At 58.5% G+C, this 17,682-nt stretch overlaps 3 protein-coding genes across 6 annotated transcripts; 1 reads left to right on the top strand and 2 right to left on the bottom strand.

Moving 5' to 3' along the window:
* Nucleotides 1–488: 488 nt before the first annotated feature.
* On the bottom strand, nt 489–2,723 carry LOC311210166 (pepsin A-like; the record flags this gene model as incomplete). The annotated part of the gene is made up of 9 exons (XM_084287956.1): nt 489–638; nt 744–836; nt 973–1,111; nt 1,184–1,300; nt 1,405–1,604; nt 1,709–1,827; nt 1,990–2,107; nt 2,226–2,382; nt 2,668–2,723. 9 exons carry the CDS (start codon nt 2,721–2,723, stop codon nt 489–491), a joined length of 1,149 nt encoding a protein of 382 aa, XP_084144082.1.
* A 2,203-nt stretch (nt 2,724–4,926) lies between these two features.
* LOC311210165 (pepsin A-like) lies at nt 4,927–9,237 on the bottom strand (the record flags this gene model as incomplete). Its single annotated transcript, XM_084287955.1, has 9 exons — nt 4,927–5,079; nt 5,475–5,573; nt 5,906–6,050; nt 6,216–6,332; nt 6,415–6,614; nt 7,544–7,662; nt 8,296–8,413; nt 8,558–8,714; nt 9,185–9,237. The coding sequence occupies 9 exons, from the start codon at nt 9,235–9,237 to the stop codon at nt 4,927–4,929; spliced, it is 1,161 nt and encodes a 386-aa protein (XP_084144081.1).
* A 4,029-nt stretch (nt 9,238–13,266) lies between these two features.
* On the top strand, nt 13,267–17,476 carry VPS37C (VPS37C subunit of ESCRT-I). Of its 4 annotated transcripts, none has more exons than XM_084288493.1 (5): nt 13,267–13,457; nt 14,620–14,735; nt 14,816–14,987; nt 15,480–15,562; nt 15,829–17,476. In XM_084288493.1, exons 2-5 carry the CDS (start codon nt 14,643–14,645, stop codon nt 16,567–16,569), a joined length of 1,089 nt encoding a protein of 362 aa, XP_084144619.1. In that variant the 5' UTR covers nt 13,267–13,457; nt 14,620–14,642; the 3' UTR covers nt 16,570–17,476. The 4 variants fall into 4 exon arrangements, with proteins under 4 accessions (XP_084144619.1, XP_084144617.1, XP_084144618.1 ...); XM_084288491.1 differs by having other exon boundaries at nt 13,267–13,467; XM_084288492.1 differs by lacking the exon at nt 13,267–13,457 and adding an exon at nt 14,038–14,325.
* The last annotated feature ends 206 nt before the right edge of the window (nt 17,477–17,682 follow it).

The raw sequence follows: 17,682 nt of genomic DNA, 5'->3' as shown, positions 1-17,682 counted from the left end.
GGTGGCACCGGGCAGCATCTGCCACCATCCCCTGCATCCCCAGGCAGAGGTGCTGGATGCCCTCTGCACACGCAGGAGCCACGTGTGGCTTGCCAGGGGCTGGGGAAGAGCCACCCAGGAGCTCTCGGGGGCTCAGCGTCCTGTGCCGGCCCTCCTGGCGAGCTGTGTGCCAGGAACAAACACGGCGTGGGCGAGCCGTGCCAGCGCGGCGGCGGCTTGTCCCTGATAAACACCCAGCCAGCAGCGCTCCTGGGCAGCATCCGCCGCGGCAGGGGGTCACCTCCCCACGCTGAGATCCCACCCAGCATGACCTCAGCCCAGCATTATGGGGCCACAGCCTGCCCACGCCGCGGGGATGTGGGGCCCGGTCCAGCCCTTTCCAGAGAAACTCAGCACGCGGATGCTTTTCCATGGCTTTATTGTGCGCAGTGACAGCAGCAAGGGGGGGCAGGAGCGCAGGGGCCAGCCTGGCCTGGGGGAGTGTGCGTTCAGGCCAGCGGGGACAGCCCCACCTTGTTGTTGGCCCTGTCGAAGATGACGTAGTACTCGCGGATGAAGACGTCGCCAAGGATCCAGAGCTCGCCCGACTCGGTGGGGGTGTCCATGCCTTCGATGCCGAGGCTGCAGAACCCATCGCTCTGCAGCCGAAGACGTGGACAAAGATGGTCACCAGCTGCCCGGACCCCCACACATACACACACCTCCCCCTGCAGGGTCCATCCCTGTCCCTGCGGGGTGCTCACCTCTATCACGTAGGCATTGGCTGGCACGGTGAACTTCTTGCCGTTGATTTTGAAGGCGACGTCGGGCAGGCTGCTGACGGCGCTGCAGCTGATCTGCAGTGGGGATGGGGTCAGCAGCCACCCTGACACAGCTGCTTGTCCCATGGGGACCAGCAGCCGGTTGGCTTTGGCCATCAGAGGGGACAAAACAAGGGGTCCCCAACAGTCCCGTGCTCCCCGCCCGCCTCACCTCGCCTTCGGAGTTGGCACCCAGGGCTTTATAGATGCGTTTGAGGGCGAGGGTGGGCACAGCCAGCAGCGAGGTGCCGGTGTCCACGATGGCCTGGCAGCTGAAATAGCAGGCGACGGACTTCTCGCCGACGAAGACTCTGCAGGAGACAGAGGGTGAGCTCCCGGAGGGGCCGGGGGCCGAGCGCCCACAGCATCACCGCCAGGAGTACCTCTCCATGGTGATCTGCCAGTAGGTTTCGGCGGAGAGCGGGATCCAGCTGATGCCATTGGTGGTGTAGGCAGGGTCAATGCCACCGAAGAGGACGAAGCTGCCGCTCTTGTCGTCCCTGAAGGGGGGAACCATCAGACACAGCTGTCCCGTGGCTCAGGACCCCGTGCTGCCGAGGGGAGAACATCCCCTGGCAGGGCTGGGCGGCTCCGCAGGGCTTACTTGCTCAGGTAGACGGAGAAGAGGTCCTCGGCCACCAGGCCCTGGCTCATCATGTTGTCAAAGATGGGGGTGGCCCCGGAGGAGGAGATGCTGGGGAAAGCCAGCCCCAGGATGCCGTCGAAGGGGGAGTAGTAGAAGATGGTGCCGGGCTCGGTCTCAGCCAGCCCAAAGATCTGGTTGGCGACCTGGATGCTCGAGACCTGGTCGGAGAGACAGGGAGAAGGGGACGGGCTGGGTTGGGGCGCACGGTGTCCCTGTGTCCCCGTGTCCCACGGGACGGGCAGCCGGCCGGCCGCTGCCTTACGGTGACGGTGTCGTAGCCCAGGATGCCGGTCATGCTGCCGGTGCCATAGGCAATGGATACACTTTCGTTGGTGCTCACGAAGGTGGAGGACTCGGAGGGGTTGAAGCGCTTGTGGTTTTCTGCGGGTACGGGAGAGGGACGGTCACAGCCTGTCCCAACACCCTGCTGCCACTGCGGCACGGGGCTGGCTGCGTCCCCAGCGCTCGGCACCCCCAGGGACGGGGACACCTCCTGCAGACCACCCGGGTGTCCCCGGCGTCCCCCCGCCCCGTGACACTCACCGCAGGCCCGGCTGGAGCAGTACACCGAGGGCACCCACAGGTTGGAGGAGCCAGTGTCGAAGATGACGGTGAACTCCTGGGCTGGCGTGCCGATGGAGATGGTGCCGTAGTACTCGTTCTGTCAAAGTGGGGAGGGTTAGGCAGGGGGACAGGAGGGGGAGGGGGGACGGGATGGGGGCAAGGGGGACAGTTAGGGGCCTGCAGCCCCACGGGGGCCATGCTGGTGCCACACTCACGTTCATGTAGTTCTGCAGAGGCTCAGAGGAGGTGGTGCTGGCGAGGACGGGGAAGTATTTGGAGGCCTGGTTGTGGGGGTGCTGCTTCAGGAAGTGCTCCAGCAAGCCCTGCTCCTCCAGCCTCTGCCGCAGGGACTTCATCTTCCTCAGCGGGATCCTGGGGTGCGGGAGGGGACAGGGCTCAGGGCAGGGCTGTGCTGGGGGCTGAGCTGTGCCCTCGCTCTGCGCCCCTTCCTGCAGCCCCTCCTAGGGACTGTGGCCACCCGCACTGTGCCTTGGCCAGGGTGATGGCTGGGGGCTGTCCCCCAACCCTGCCGTGCGCCACCCCAGCCGTGACCCCTCCACGATGCTTTTACAGCCCAGTTTTCCCCACAGCATCCTCAGGGGGTCCTGGGGACCACCCCAGCAGCATGCCCACCACCCAACCGCCCCCAGCGCTCACTTGGAGGGGAGGCATTGGGCCAGGGCCACCAAGCCGAGGAGCAGGAGCAGCTTCATCGTGGCTCTTCGCAGCGAGGCGCACCGGTGCCAGCGGAGAGGCGGCGAATGTGCCCGCTGCCCGGGCTGAGCTCCCTATATACAGCGCCGGGCTTGTTTGGCCGGCTGCCCCGATAAGAAAGGCAAACGGCAGGGTGGGCGTTATCGCAATGTCCGCAGAGGACACGGGGGGAATGTCAAGCTGAGGGCTCGCCATCTTCACGGGGGAGCCGCACGGCCTGCCCGTGGGGATGCTTGGCGCAGGCTGGGCTGGGGAAGAAACATTTCCTGGTGCCCTGTGGTGCTGCTGGGAGGCCCTGGGAGTTGTGGGGCCAGCGTGGGGCTGGCTGCGGTCCCCAGGCTGCTGCAAGGTGCAGGGCGAGGACCCCCCGGTGTCCCAGCCCCAGTGGGTGCTGCACCGAGCCCTCCTGCACTGCCTGGGGAAGGGACAGGGGGTGGCCAGGGCCAGGGGACAACGCGGTGGCCGTGAGCCTGTGATGGGTGAAGGGGCTTGCACCAGGGGCTCCACCGAGCACCAGTGCCAGGGGCTCAGGAGCAGCACTGGAATGTGTTTGCTTAAACATGCACCGATGTCCAGCAGGTAAATACGGGGTTTTCCTTGACAGCTTCACCAGCACAGGTGCCAGGTGCTTTTCCCTTCGCACGGAGGTGTTTCTGTCCCCTTCCCTGAGGGCTCCCAGCCCTGCTCCTGGCATCGAGCAGGAGCTGAGACCTGAGGTTCTTCCAGCTCCTTGCCTTGCCCAGGGTGACAGCAGCTCCTGATGGCCCAGCGTTGAGCCCTTCCCCAAGCAGCACTAACTGGGATCCTGGCTTTGGCTCGGGGACATGCAGGGCTCCTTCTCTGTCACCCCCTCATCCCTGTGCAGGGCCATCGGGGTGATGCGAAACCCCAGTCCCGCACAGACCAGAGGAACCGTGCTGCTGGGGTCCTGGTTCGTCCCCATCCGTCTGTCTGCAAAACTGGGACCCACTGGGGGACAAAACTTGGACCCACTGGGGCAAGAGTTTCTGGGGATGCTGCCAGCCAAGACAACACAAAGGTTGCCTGTGCTGGCGGCATCAGAGGCACTCAGCTCTGGTTCGGGCACCACAGTGCCACATCGGAGCTGTGGCTGCAGGCACAGTCACCTTGTCCTGCGCATGGGACACTGGAGGAAAACAAAGAGAGAGTCTGCACCAGCGAGCACCAGCCTCAGGCCAGCTCCGAGCAAGGTGAGGACGGAGGATGGTTGCTATCTGCACGTGGGAGAGGAAGGAAGAACAGCCTGGGCTTGGCTGACCCCTGGAATGGAAATCTGGACCCAGCGGGAGCTGCAGGCTCCAGCCCTGCGTGGAGCCCTGGCATCGCGCTCCCCGCTGGCCCTGTGCCGCCTGCCCCTGCCCGCATCCTGCCAGGATTTACGGAGAAAAACGGAAATGTTCCCAAGCCGGGCGGCTGCTCCCACTCTTCAGCTAGGCTGGAGATGAAAATAAGAAGCCTTGCGAGCCTTTTACCAGCTGAGCTGGCTTTTTTTTGCAAAATATTTGTCACACCGGGCACAATGCTGCTGGGGAGACCCTGGGAAGCAGAAGGGATCGCCACAGGCTGGCATGGCAGCCTTCTTGCTGGGGAAGGCGCACAAAGCAAATAGGCAAATGCTCTTATTGCATTTAAAAACTAAACTGGGAAAGCCTCGTGTTGAGGATGGTGTTGTAGTGAGATGACAGCATTCTGTATCCTGGTTGTCCTTGTGGTGATCTCTTTCCTAGCAACCCAAGCTCCAGAGCAGCAGCGAACAGAGCTGAAGCTGAAAGCCAGCCCCACAAGCAGGTTGTGTTGTGCCCTAAAAACGTATGTCCTGTGTGTATGTGCTGATATACAGGGCTCTGGGTGAGAGGGCCCCTTCTGGACACGCGCAATTATATCCCAAATTCCGCCTCCCCCTTCACTGTGTCATGCAATAAAGACTCCAAGCAATTTCCAATCTTTTTATTCTCACCGCAGACCCCTTACTGCCCAGAACCGTTGCTAAAAGAGCCAGACGAGCGAAGCCACCCAGGATCCGGATTGCATTTTTGCAACGGAAAGAAATCATTTGTCAAATTCTGACAAACTCGCTCCTCCGTCAACAGACACCGGGGCCGGGAGCCGATGATACTGCACGCTGCAGAAGCCCCCAGCACGCCAGGCTCGGTGCAGGGGGTGCGGGGGTCCCTGGGGCACTCAGCACTGCTGCGCTGCTGGGGCTAAGCCCACCCGGCGGTGGGCTCTGTCAAAAACACTGTAGTACTGGCGGAGGAAAACCTGACCCAGGATCCAGAGCTCCGTGGGGACGGTGATGCTCTCAAAGCCGCTCTTGCAATAGCCTAGGTAGATCTGCAAATTTAGGGCAAACAGTGAGCCTGAATTCTCCCCGTTCAGCTAGCTGCAAAGCTCAGGAAGCAGCACAAGATCCTTTTAATGTGTTAAAATCCCCAACGTCCATATTTAGGGAGCATTAAGATGGACCAGGGCTTAGATGAGAAGCCTTGAAATACAGCTGGTGATCGCCGGGAAGTTTAATAGCAAGTGCTGACTTGATAGAAGTTAATAGCAAGTTAAATAACTAAATAATAATGAGCTATTAATAATTAGTAATAATAATAAGTTAAAAATGCTGTGCATATATATATATTGGTGGCATGGTGCAACCCATCCGTCACTTATGCCCTCGTGCCCTGGGGCGGGGGAAGAAGAGCTGCCCCCAGGCTGGCTGTGCGGCAGGCACTCACCTGCTGGATGTAAGTCTTGGCAGGCACGGGGAACTTGGTTCCCCTGATGACAAAGATGATATCAGGCAAGCTCTTCTCGGCTCTGCAGCTGACCTTGTACTGCGAGGGAAAACGCAGCATGAGGGGCTGAAAGCAGCACGCCACGGGCGATGCTTCCAGAGAGCACCAGGTGAAGAGAGGCAACCTGCAGGGACGGCCCGAGGGGGGATGGTGACTTCCAGGCAGCGAGCTGCCTTCAAGGAATCGTGGAATGGATGAGGCTGGAGGCACCTCTGGGTCCACCCAGAGCAAGGTGCCCAGGACCACGTCCCGGTGGCTTTTGGAGATCTCCAAGGAGCCTCCACAAGGAGGGAGCAGAAGTGGCAGCCCCACCGGTGAAGGCAGGACCTGCCCCGGTCCCAACCACATGGATCCTCTCCCCCTGCCCTCACCTGGCCGCTGGGGTACTTGGAGACCCCGATGTGGCGCTGGATGGCGGCGACGTCTCGGGGGGGTCCAGCCAGCAGCATGGTGCCGCTGTCAACCACGGCTTGGCAGCCCCTCGGGCACGCAACAACCCGGCCGCGCATGATGATGCTGGAAAACAGCCCCAGAGAGCCTTCTGCCTACGTGTGGGCGAGGAATTCGCGTGGGTCCTGCCCCATCCCTTAGATTTTGTGAATTTTCTAAGCTGAACGTTTGGCTTTTGTGACAGATTTCTCCCTTCTACGAAAGCTTTGGGTTGTGCAGAGCAGGGCTTACCGGTCCACAGCAATCTGCCAGTATGTTTCGGCAGAGAGGGGGATCCAGCGGAGCCTGCCGGAGAAGCAGGAGGAATCCATGCCTCCGAGCATCACGAAACTGCCCGTCCTGCTCTTGCTGGAGGTGAGAGGGGACAGCGGAGGCATGCTGAGCAGCTGTCTACTTGCGGACCGAGGGGGCTCCGCTGGTCTCCACTTACGAGCTGAGGTAGATGGAGAAGAGGTCCTCGGCCACCAGGCCCTGGCTCATCATGTTGTCAAAGACGGGGACGGCCCCAGAAGAGGCGATGCTGGGGAAGGCCAGCCCCAGGATGCCGTCGAAGGTGTGGTGGGTCAGAAAGGAGCCGGGCTCCTTCTTGCTGAGGCTGATGGCCTGGTTGCTGATCTGGATGTTTCCAACCTTGGTAGAGAAAAGAAGGGAAGAAGATGTGCTCTGTTCTGGAAAAAAACACACGCTTTGTCCCCAGAGAGAGCGGGGAACCCTCTGGAGCACTCCCCGCATGCTCCGTCCTCGCCTGGGAGCCCTGAGATAAGCCAGCACCCAGCTGTGAGGCATGCACAAGGCAACGCTCAGCTCCGTCCTGCCCTGCGGGGCTGTGCCAGGCTGGTGGCAGCAGCTGCCCGCTCTGCCCGGCGGCAGAGGGCACCAAACCCCAGGCAGCATCCCCACGTCCTCCCCGGGAGCCGGACGGGGCTGGAGGGGAGCCGGGAGGCTTTTAGTCCTGGTCTGCTTGTTATTGATGCAGCAGTGGCTGGGATGTGATTATTGTTCGATTAAATCCCCAAAGAGTGCTGCTTGCTCCAGAAAAAGGGCAGATTTCGATGTTCTGGTGTCCAGGCAAGGCTTGATTTGCCTCCGTGCATGCAGGAACCTTACCTGGGCTTGTAGTGAGCTCAGACTACACAGGAGGGCTAAAGGACTTGTACAGAGAAGCACCCAGCAACTCCAAAAGGCACCCTTGCTAGAAAGGCTCCAGTTTACCCGCCAACACCTTGCACTGGCACCAGAGGGAAGGCTTTTTCATTTTCCTGCTGCCAGTCACTTGTGGATGACTGGGACTCAATTCACCCTGCTTGGAAGCAGCTCGCAGGCTGCTCAGCACCTGCTTGGCTCCAAGCAGCCACAGCACGCAGTGTTTGCTGTCCAGCTGATGGCAACAGGGAGAAGGTCTGAGAGCCCTGAGAGCACAGGACAGGGCTGGAGAACCGCCAAGCGAAGAAGCTTTGGAAATGCAGGACACGGCCCCTTGCAGGAACCAAGCTTTGGCTCTGCCCTGTTTCTATCCCGCCTCGCAGCGCCCCTTTGGGCACCGCAGGAGCTGGACTCACGCGTACGGTATCGTAGGCCAAGACCCCGCTCATGCTGCCGGTGCCGTACTGGATGGAGACGGGCTGGCCGGTGGCCTGGTGCGTGGCAGACAGCCTGGGGTCGAAGCGTTCGTGGCCAACTGCAGGGGCAGAAGGGGTGGCTGGTCACAGCGCTGACCCTCCCCACAGAGAAGGGCCAAGGCAGAACCCACGGGAGGATTCCTTGAGCTCCCGAGGCCATCAACACGGGCAGGCCCCGGTACCTACCTCCAAGGGCCGCTTTGGCCCCAAGATGGGCCAAATCCTTGTCCTCTGGGCAATATCTGCTCTTGCCGGAGGAAAGGAGGTCTGTTTCCTTCTAGCCTGCTGGCACCCGGTGCTGTACAGAGCTAGCACACTGCTAAATGACCATTTGAGCAGCACCTGGGCCAAACCATGCCTCGGGCTGTCTCTACACAGCTCCAGGTAGCAAATGGACAACACGCTTCACTGGCATCCACCCCACCTCACCTCGCACATCACTCTCTGGGCAGGCCTGGGGCTGCCTCAAGGCACCCGCTGGCTCTGAATTGCAGCATCTCCCGCAGCCTGCAGCCCCGCTCTCCTCGGGGAGAGCCTCAGCCTTCTCCCCACTCGCTGTCTGCCTGGCGCAGCAGCACCATGACTGCCCGCACCAACAGGAGGAGTGTCGGCGCCCCACGCTTGCTCGGAGCAATGGGCACGGCGCGGGCAATGCCAGCCAGCCCTCGCCCGGAGCAAGTCCCACCACTCACCGCAGGCTGGGCTGGAGCAGTCCACCGAGGGCACCCACAGGTCGGAGGAGCCGGTGTCGAAGAGCACGAGGAACTGCTGGGGCGGCGTGCCGATGGAGATGGCGCCCACGTACTCGACCTGCCACGGGGGAGAGGGAGGGTTTTGAGGGGAGCAGAGCTATTGAAAGCAGAATTTCCTCTTTTCTAGGGCTAGAACTCCTCAACACCCACCCCGAAATGAGCAGACTTGTGGACATCAACAGCACCCTCCGGCCACACTCACATCCATGATGTTCTCCAGGGGCTCTGTGGTGACACCACTCGTAAGGCCGGAGAAGAATTTGGATCCCACGCGGGAAGGCAGCGTGTTCAGGGAGGCCTCCAGTAAGCCCTGCTCCTCCAGCCTGTGCCTCAGGGACTTCATCCTCCTCAGCGGGATCCTGGCCAGCGAGGGGTGGCAGAGATGGGCAGGGGGTGAGAGGCTGGCCTCACATTTGGATAAGCCGGTGCATGCAGCGTGGCGACAGTGCCACAAAATCATGTACTGTCAGCATCAGTCAGATGTTATGGGGACCCGAAAGCTTGTGGATTTGGGTGTACGTGTCATTTTGGAAATTACAGTTCAAAATGGTTGAAATAGAACTCACACATGGCTACCATTGCAAGTAACAGCAAGCAGTGAGCTCTGTCAGGGTACACTTCGGTGGTCTAGTTCAGACGCTTGCCATAGAATCAAACTTCCATAGCTGTGCCGATGGGAGGAGGCTTGGGTCCAAGCACGGGTCTCCCCCAGCACCTCAGCCACCAGACCCCTTCCTGGGCATCCCCGTGGCCGTGGGGAGCCACCTGAGCATCTCCCCCCGCTCCTCCTGCTGCCGCGAGGGAGAGCCACGAACCCCGCCGCACTCACCGGACGGCGCCGCGGGCGAGCAGCAGCACAGCGAGGAGCAGGACCAGCCTCATGGCCAGCTTGGGGAGATGAAGAAACACTGCCGGAGGGGGTGAGGCCCCGGGGCTGCTGCCTGTTTGCTCACACGTCAAGTTTTTTTGTGTGTGGGTGGCAAGCTCGATAAGAAATGCAGGTTTTTTCCACCAAGAGTCCTCAAGGAAGTTTTGGGGAAAAATGCTTTCTTCCCCAGCTTTGCGAGGTCTAGCCACTTAGCGGCCAGATCTTTTCCTGATGGACAGCAGACTGTGAAGGGGCAGAACAGGCTTGGAACAGAGTGTTTCTGTCATTTTAATTAAGAGCAGAAGGAGGAAATGGATCACAGGGACCTCACATCACAGTTATGGGTCACTGTTTTTCTGGTGTGGTAGTAGAAATGCCCTGTGTGGACATCCCCATGCGATATACACCAGATAAACCCAAAGAATCTGAAGCACACAGTTACTCAGGTAGACGCGAGGCTAGGAGGCATCTCACTGGGTTTGAGAACAACCCCTGCAGCTCTCCCCACCTTTGTCCCAGGTTTCAATCCAGACATCACGGGGAAAACAAGCTTCCCTGTGGAAACTGGAAAGGAAAGGCTGCTCTGCATGGCAGTGCTGGAGTGCTCTGTGAGTGGCAAATAGCCCTGGGTTAAATCCCTGTGTGCAAGCACAAATCCCCGTGCAGCTCTGCCAGGAAGGCAATGGCCACGAGGCTGGAGGCAGTCACAGCAGATCAGTCCCGACAGCCAGGTGCCCAAAAAAGTCTCAGTGGGAATTGCCCAAGACTGGGCACCGACACTTACACTGCCTTTAACTATCATGTGGCTCATCCCACGGGACAAACAGGACTGTAAGTGGCTATTCAGGCTCTGTGTGGCAAGGGACTTTGCTGATAAAGCTCAAGCTTTATCATTTGATAAAGCCCTATCAAATGGATCTGGTGCTGGGCAGAACTATCCTTGCTCTGTTTAGGAAAATACATCAATTCCTAGAACTCTTATCGGTGCCAGATGGAAACGCTCAGCTTGAAAAAAAAAAAACACCTTACTGATATATACTTTATCTTGGTAACAGAGATTAAGGAAGCAAACTTGTTTTCCTGTCCCTGTTCCCAATCTTTCCTGACCCTTCTGTAAGGGCAGACTGTGAGGAGGAATGGCTGGTTTGATGCTCCTGCGACTTGAAGTAACAACTTTTGATTAACTTCCCCACTATTAAGGCAGGCCCGAGAGACGTCAGCTCCACTGCTGGGTGTACTTGTGAGGGGCAGGATGTGCAGGTGGTGAGGGCAGGTCTTGCTATCTGCTGTGATCACCGGCCGGGGGCAACCAACACAGCCTCTGTGGCTGAACCATGTGGTTTGTGAAGCCTTCTGGTTACACAAGAGCAAGCACAGGAAGAGAATTGGTTGGGTTGTGGCTTGACAGATGGACAGCCAGAAGTGCATGTGTGACATGGTATCCAGAGCAAAGAGAAGTGCTTTCTTCTCATAAACTCACAATTAAAAGATAGGTGGGATTCTGAGAAAGGCTCTTCTGCGGTTGGAACCCTTCCCTGTTCAGGAAGATAACACTGTCTTGAAAATAAACAGGGTCACATTAAAAAAAAAAAAAAAAGAAAAAAAGAAAAAAAAAAAAAAAAAGGAAACACAGCACTATCTTTTTTTTTTTTTTTCCTTCTACAGGAAAAACGCCCCAGATTTCCTATGACTCTTAAGCTCAAAGGAACAGTCAACCAAAGCCGCAAATGAACATGGCCAGACAATAAACCAAAGGCAACATCTGACAAAGGATTGGGGCTGCTGAGTTGAACTCCTGTACACCTGACATTTTTTCAACCTCGCACAGACTGTGAGTTACTTTCCTCCCTAGTCTTGCATTGCCACCCTCCACCTCAGAGCCCACAGAGCCACAGGCAAGTCGAATGCACTCATTAAGTCCTCCCTTGACAGCAGCACCCCTGGAATGTTTCCGTTTTACTCCAAAACACTCATGATGTATCACAACGACCAGCTGAAACCATCTCTTACACAAACTAAGGAGGCGAACAAGCAAGCAATGGGCACATCCTCCACATTAAGCAAAAAACACCCATTTTCCAAACTTTTAATTGCTGGGAGAACACTTTGCCATTGGCACTGCTTTCCCATTCTGTTTCTTACGTCATTGCAAAGAACAAATTGGAATGCAAGCTTGTTTATCCTCTACTCAGTCCTTATAGCTTGATATAAATGGTGAACTGGATGTGCTCCAGCCATTCCACAATGCTGGAGACTGCTCCTCAAACAAGCCTTGGAAATACCAATCTCCCTTTGAAATGTCAAGTCCTTTTCCTGCAGTAACATTAGGTCTTGACCCGGTTATCAGCCCTGCTACGAACAAATTGGACCACAGAGCACTGATCCGGATCCATATGACTCATGTTTATTATTCAGCAGCCAACGGGCCTCACGTGGTGCACGAGGACCAGAGGTGCCTTTCCTGAGACGCTTCTGCTCTACCTGCATGACCTTGCCTGGCCACCTGTAGTCCCCTTCGCTTTCCTCACCACCCTGAGCCCCTCTCATCCAACAGCACAGAGCTTTTCCTTGTCCTAAAATAATCCGTAGACTGGTTTGCTCCCGCAGAAGTGTGGAAAACTGAAGGATGGCTTCCCAAACAGCATGGCCTGATCAGGGCTGCCTTTGCCTCGCTGCTCAGGAACTTCCCTGTGTTTTATCTTGAGAGGGATTTACTTTTATGTCTTGGTTCCAGCTAAGCCACCTGAAAATGTTGTTATATGAGTTTTTGCCACATGGCAGAGGCATCTCAGCCCACTGTAATTACACCTCCCCTGCCTTCTTGTCTCTTGCACTTCCACCAATTTCTATCCATCTCCAGCTCTGCAGTACCTTTACTCCCAGCTGCCTCCCCACACTCACTTTACCCCCATCCCTTCACCCCTGAAGAAGCTACAGACTGTAACACTAAACTTGGAGGAGTTGTGGACTCTGATGAGGGTGGAAAGGCCTTGCAGAGAGACCTGGACAGATGGGAGAGCTGAGTGATCACCAACCGCATGAAGTTTAACAAGAACAAGTGTCAGGTCCTGCACCTGGGACGGGGCAACCCTGGCAGTACGTACAGACTGGGCGATGAGACGCTGGAGAGCAGCCCCGCAGAGAGGGATCTGGGGGTTGTGTTTGACAGCAAGCTGAATGTGAGCCAGCAGTGTGCCCTGGCAGCCAGGAGGGCCAATACCCTGGGGTGCATCAAGCACGGCATCACCAGTCGGTCGGTGAGGCCTCACCTTGAGCACTGCGTGCAGTGCTGGGCACCACAGTACAAGAAGGACATTAAACTGTTGGAGAGTGTCCAGAGCAGGGCGATGAATATGGTGAAAGGACGAGAGGGGAAGATGCATGAGGAGCATCTGAGGGCACTGGGCCTGTTCAGCCTGGAGGAGAGGAGGCTGAGGGGGGACCTCATCGTGGTCTACAGTTTCCTCATGAGGGGGAGTGGAGGGGCAGGCAGTGACCTATTCTCCTTAATCACCAGTGATAGGACCCGCGGGAATGATGTCAAGCTGAGGCAGGGGAGGTTTAGGCTGGACATCAGGAAGAGGTTCTTCACCGAGAGGGGGGTCAATCACCGGAACAGGCTCCCAAGGGAAGCAGTCACGGCACCCAGCGTGCCTGAATTTAGGAAGCGTTTGGGCTGTGCGCAGAGTCACAGGTCTGCATTTTGGGGTAGACCTGTGTGGGGGCAGGAGCTGGACTCGGTGATGCTTATGGGACCATTCCAACTGGCGACATTCTGTGCTTCTGTAACTCTGTGGCTGCCTGACCCCGTGATGCAGTGACTCTAAGCTTTATTTCCACGTCACACAGCGCTGTTCTTACCAGGCCTGCCCCCAGCAGCCCCCAGCCCTCCCCACCCACCACCCACCCCTGAGGCCGCCCCCACCCCGCCACAAGATGGCGGCGGCGGGACGTACCACCCGCCGCGCTGCGGGGGGGGGGGGGGGGGGCGCTCCCCGTCCCGCGCGGTGGCACCGCCCACTTCCGGCCCCGCGCCGGAAGCCGGAAGCGCGGAGAGGCCGGGGGACGGCGGCGGCGGCGGCGCCTACCGGGGGCGCCGGGCGCCGGTACCGGGCCGCTACCGGGCGGCCCTGCCCTCGCTCTGAGCTGCCGCCGAGCTCCGGGCCGAGTCCCGCGGGGGCGCCGCGCCCGGCGGAGCGGGTAGGACACCGGCGCCGCCCCCGCCCGCGTCCCGGTGCGTCCCGGTACGTTGCTGCGTCTCAGAAGCCGTGGCGCGAGTGCCTGGGAGCCCCTAAACGTGCCCCGGCAGCACAGGGCTGTTTGAAATCAGGCAGGCAAGCAGTGCGGCAGGGCCACTATTTCCCCCATTTCCCCTTATTTTCCCGTATTGCCCCCCCATTTGCCTTTTATTGCCCCCCTTTCCCCTTATTCCCCCCCTTTCTCTTTATTTCCCCTTTATTCCCCCTTTATTCCCCCTTTATTCCCCCTATTTCCCCTTTATTTCCCCCTATTTCCCCTTTATTTCCCCCTATTTCCCCTTTATTTCCCCCTATTTCTCCTTCATTTCCCCCCCATTTCCCCTTTATTCCCCCCTTTCTCCTTATTTTCCCCCATTTCCCCCCATTTCACCTCTATTTCCCCCATTTCCCCTTTATTTCCCCTTTATCTCCCCCCATTTCCCCTTTCTTTCCCCCATTTCCCCTTTCTTTCCCCCACTTCTTCTTTCTTTCCCCCCCATTTCCCCTTTCTTTCCCCTCCATTCCCCTCTCTTTCCTTTTATTTCCATTATTCAGCAATCTTTAAACCTCCGAGCGTTGCACCAAGCTCCCCACCCAGCCAGCATTGAGCAACGCCGCTCCCAGTACCAATTAGCGAGGGAAGCGGGGCCACCCAACAGGCAGGAGGGAGCCCAGCAGATGGGGCGAGGAACTGGAGAGCTGGCCAGGGGCAGGAAGACGCGCAGTGGCAGTGATCCCTGAGCTCTTGTGGGTCCTGAGCACGGAAAACAGGTTGGGGAGAGCAGGAGTTGTGAATGGGATGGTGCAGGGAGAGCCAGCTGGAGCCTGGGAGTCGGCGTGACGTCGTCCTGCTATCGAGGGGCTGTGAGTAGGTGTTTCCTTGACAAAAACGTCTGGCAGGCGTAAGTGATCCTTCCAAGCACGCTGTGAAAAGGAAAAAAAAAATAAAAAAGTCAGCTGCCAAAGAAGGAATGGTTAGAAACGTTCAGTTTTCCTTCTCGGTCTCGGTGGTTCTTTATAGCATAAGGGAACTTCTCTGGCATAGCTGTTTAGAGTGGTTCAGCAAAGCTGTTTTTAACTCCGTAATAGGATTAGTGCCTATTTGCAGCGGGCTTTAGGAAACCTCCTCTTCATCTGCCATCCTTTCCCCCACCCTAGGAGCCCGCAGCTGCCCCGGGAGGATGGACACCCTGAAGAACCGGAGCGTGGAGGAGCTCCGCGAGCTGCAGGAAAATGCTGAGGAGATCGAGCGCCTGGCCCTGGAGTCCAGGGAGGTAGGCAGGGGGCAGCCGGGCAAGGACTGGGCTCGGGGGGCTTCGCCAGCAGCCCCACGACTGCCGGCTCTCCCCAAAAGGTCCAGGAGCTGCAGCTGGAGAGGGAGATGGCGCTCGCCGCTAACCGCAGCTTGGCCGAGCAGAACCTGAAGTTCCAGGAGCCCCTGGAGACGGGGCGCTCCGACCTCTCCCGCAAGTACGAGGAGCTGCAGGAGCTGGCCGAGCGCTGTAAGGAGCAGAAGGCGAAACTGGGTGAGTGGCTCCGAGCCCTGCACCCCATCCTACACGGTCACCTGGGCTGTAGCTGGCGCAGCGCCCTTCCCGTCTGCATCTCCCTGCCCCAGCCGCACTGAGCAGAAAAATCCGTTCAGGGTGGCAGCAGTAAGGGCTCTGCTCTGTATCAGAGCTGCGTTCCCCTCTTTTCTGGTCCAGTTCATGGGGTCAGGTTGAGAATGCTGTCTTGGCAAAAAAAAAAAATCCAGTGCAGCAGTGGTTAAGGTTCTTTCCTCTTCTGTTTTCCTTGCATCAACATTTTCCGAGGTAGGAAGGCACTCTCGTGCAAGCGGATTGGGCACGGAGATGTGACATCGAGGAACAGAGCTCCTTCTGTTTTGTGTTTTGAGTGTCTCGCGTTACAGAGCTGCGGAACAGATGACAAGCACGGGCTCTGTAAGACAGGGCTGTGTGCTGATGTTTTTGTCCCGTTCTGTGTTCCATGTCTTGCTCTGCTGCTTGTTTCCGCAGAGAAATTTTCAGCAGCAATGCATCCCCAGATGTTGCTGGATCTCCTGCAGGTGGAAAGCCAAAAAATCGAAGAGGAGTCTGAGGTGAGCTTAAGGTTTAAACCCATTAGCAATTCCAGCGATTAGTCCTCCAGGACTTGCACTTACACTCCCAAGCCTAATCCCTTAAATCAAGGATTATCTCTTCGTAGTTTGACATTGTTGCTCCAAAAAAAATTGGGATTTCCCTTTCTTGGCTTGTGTGTGGCGTGGTGATCCTCTGCACGCACCTGAGGGAGAGGCGGAAATCCCGTCCTGTAGGGGGTTCGGGGAGGAAGTGCTGAGGGATGCAGCGCTGTCTTCTCTTGCAGAAAATGGCTGAGAAGTTCCTGGAGGGCGAGGTGGCCCTGGAGACCTTCCTCGAGCAGTTCTCTGTGATGAGGAAGCTGGCCCACTTGCGCCGGGTCAGGGTGGAGAAGCTGCAAGAGATCCTGCGGAAGTCGGCAGCGCTGCAGGAGCCCGGCGGGGACTCGAAGCAGCGGCAGCAGCAGCAGCTGCCTCCTCAGCCCCCTGCAGACACGCCGAAGCCGCAGCCTGTCCCCTCGGGGGCACCTTCCTTCCCTCTGCCCTACAACCCGGCCCCAAGCATGCCGGTCGGCCCCACAGCCCACGGAGCTCTCCCACCTGCTCCTTTCACTGGCGCCCCGGTCACCGTGGGACATGTGGGTGCCTCGCAGCCCGGCACCCAGCCCGTGTTTCCCTGCCCGCCTCCAGATGCCAGCTACCCTCCCGCTCAGGGTGCCAGCTCCGTGCCGGGCTACCCCCGGCCTCCCTCGGGAGCCCCCTCCTCTGCCCCAGCCTACTCCTGGTCTCCGTCCAGGGGCCCGCCGCACGCCCCCTCCTTCCCGGGCCCTCTGCCCTCCACTCCGCCGCCCAGATCCGGCTACCCTCCCTACGCACCCCCCGGGGCAGGGAGGCCGCAGTGCCCCTACCCGACCCAGCCTCCCCTTCCCAGTTTCCCAATCCCCCCGCAGCCTCCCTATCCCCCGGGGCCTCCCTTTGGGTACCCCCCGCCTCCAAACCCTCAGCGCCCCGCTTGGCCTGGCTACTAACCTGGCACTCGCGGGCGGCGTGCTCTGCTGCTCCTTCCTCCCAGCAAACCGAGGAAGAGGAGCGAGCCGAGAGCGTCCTGTAGGGTGAGAGACGTGGCAGGCGGTCGCAGCTGCAGCTCTAGGCTGGGTTTGGGACAATTGCTGGTGGGCTGGAGCGGCCGCTCTCCCCAGCTCCATTATAAAATGCGGGGAGTCATCGAGGTACTGCTGCGGGGAACGTGGGAGCGACGCACACGGATAGCACCCACCCCTCGGTGCGTGTGGGGGCGACTGAGAGACCCTCGCTGCGTGCCTGCCGTTTGCTCTTTGGCTGACACACGGCGCGCAGCAATTCTGAGCCTTTGCACAGGTGCTCAGGAGGCACGGTGGGAAGCACTGGCAGTATTTCTGACCCAAAACACTCACGGCCCTCCTGGAATTGAGAGGCAGAGCCAGCCAGGCTGGCAGCCGGACTCGTAATGCGCTGTAGCAGGGGGAAGCAGCGAGCCAGGCCTCGAGGTGTGGCTGTGTGTTTACGCTGCTGTGGGGTGACTTCCAAACCAGTTCTGCCTGAGGTGGTCCCGCTGCCTGTGAGGTTGGGATTCCCTCGGCACAATCCAGGTGCTCACGGCTCACTGGGGAGCAAAAACTGGGGCGGTTTTGTGGGGTGCTGCCGGCTCCAGCTGTCCTCGTGTTCCCCTCTCTCCTCAGGAAACACTAGGTAACGGGGGGTGCCCCCAGCTCGTAATGCAAATGGGATTTGCTTTGCTCAGCACTTTATCCTCCAAATCCTGCTTGTATCCCTGTAAGTTATTTATAAGGTATGGTTACTAATGGACTAGAAAAAGAGGAATGCTTTGGGGGGTTGATGGACACAGTTCCATCTCGTGGTTAATTACAGTAATAAATCTCAATGAATTGCACGTGAGGTCACCGCAGTGGTTGCTTTCGGAAACGGCAGGGCGCCCAGCTGGCACTTCTATTGATCTTTTAGTGCCATCCGGGCCTCCTTACATCCACTTCCTCTTGGTTTTGTCAATAAAAGCTTTCACCCTCTTGCAGGACCCTCCTGATTTGCCTTTCCTGCTCTCTTGCTTTCATCTTCCCTAAGGGGCCCGTTGCTGCGGTGCCGTG

This window comes from Netta rufina (assembly GCF_964035555.1).
Source record: "Netta rufina genome assembly, chromosome: 5".
Classification (NCBI taxonomy): domain Eukaryota; kingdom Metazoa; phylum Chordata; class Aves; order Anseriformes; family Anatidae; genus Netta; species Netta rufina.
The sequence above is the reverse complement of the archived record's forward strand: the minus strand, read 5'-3'. Positions and strand labels throughout refer to the sequence as shown.

What these genes read in the sequence shown, in the direction of transcription:
- VPS37C (XM_084288493.1), top strand. Translation starts at nt 14,643, where the DNA reads ATGGACACCCTGAAGAACCGGAGCGTGGAGGAGCTCCGCGAGCTGCAG. An exon ending in GGAGCAGAAGGCGAAACTGG is followed by an intron (nt 14,988 to 15,479) that starts GTGAGTGGCTCC and finishes TTGTTTCCGCAG; the next exon opens with AGAAATTTTCAGCAGCAATG. An exon ending in AAATCGAAGAGGAGTCTGAG is followed by an intron (nt 15,563 to 15,828) that starts GTGAGCTTAAGG and finishes CTTCTCTTGCAG; the next exon opens with AAAATGGCTGAGAAGTTCCT.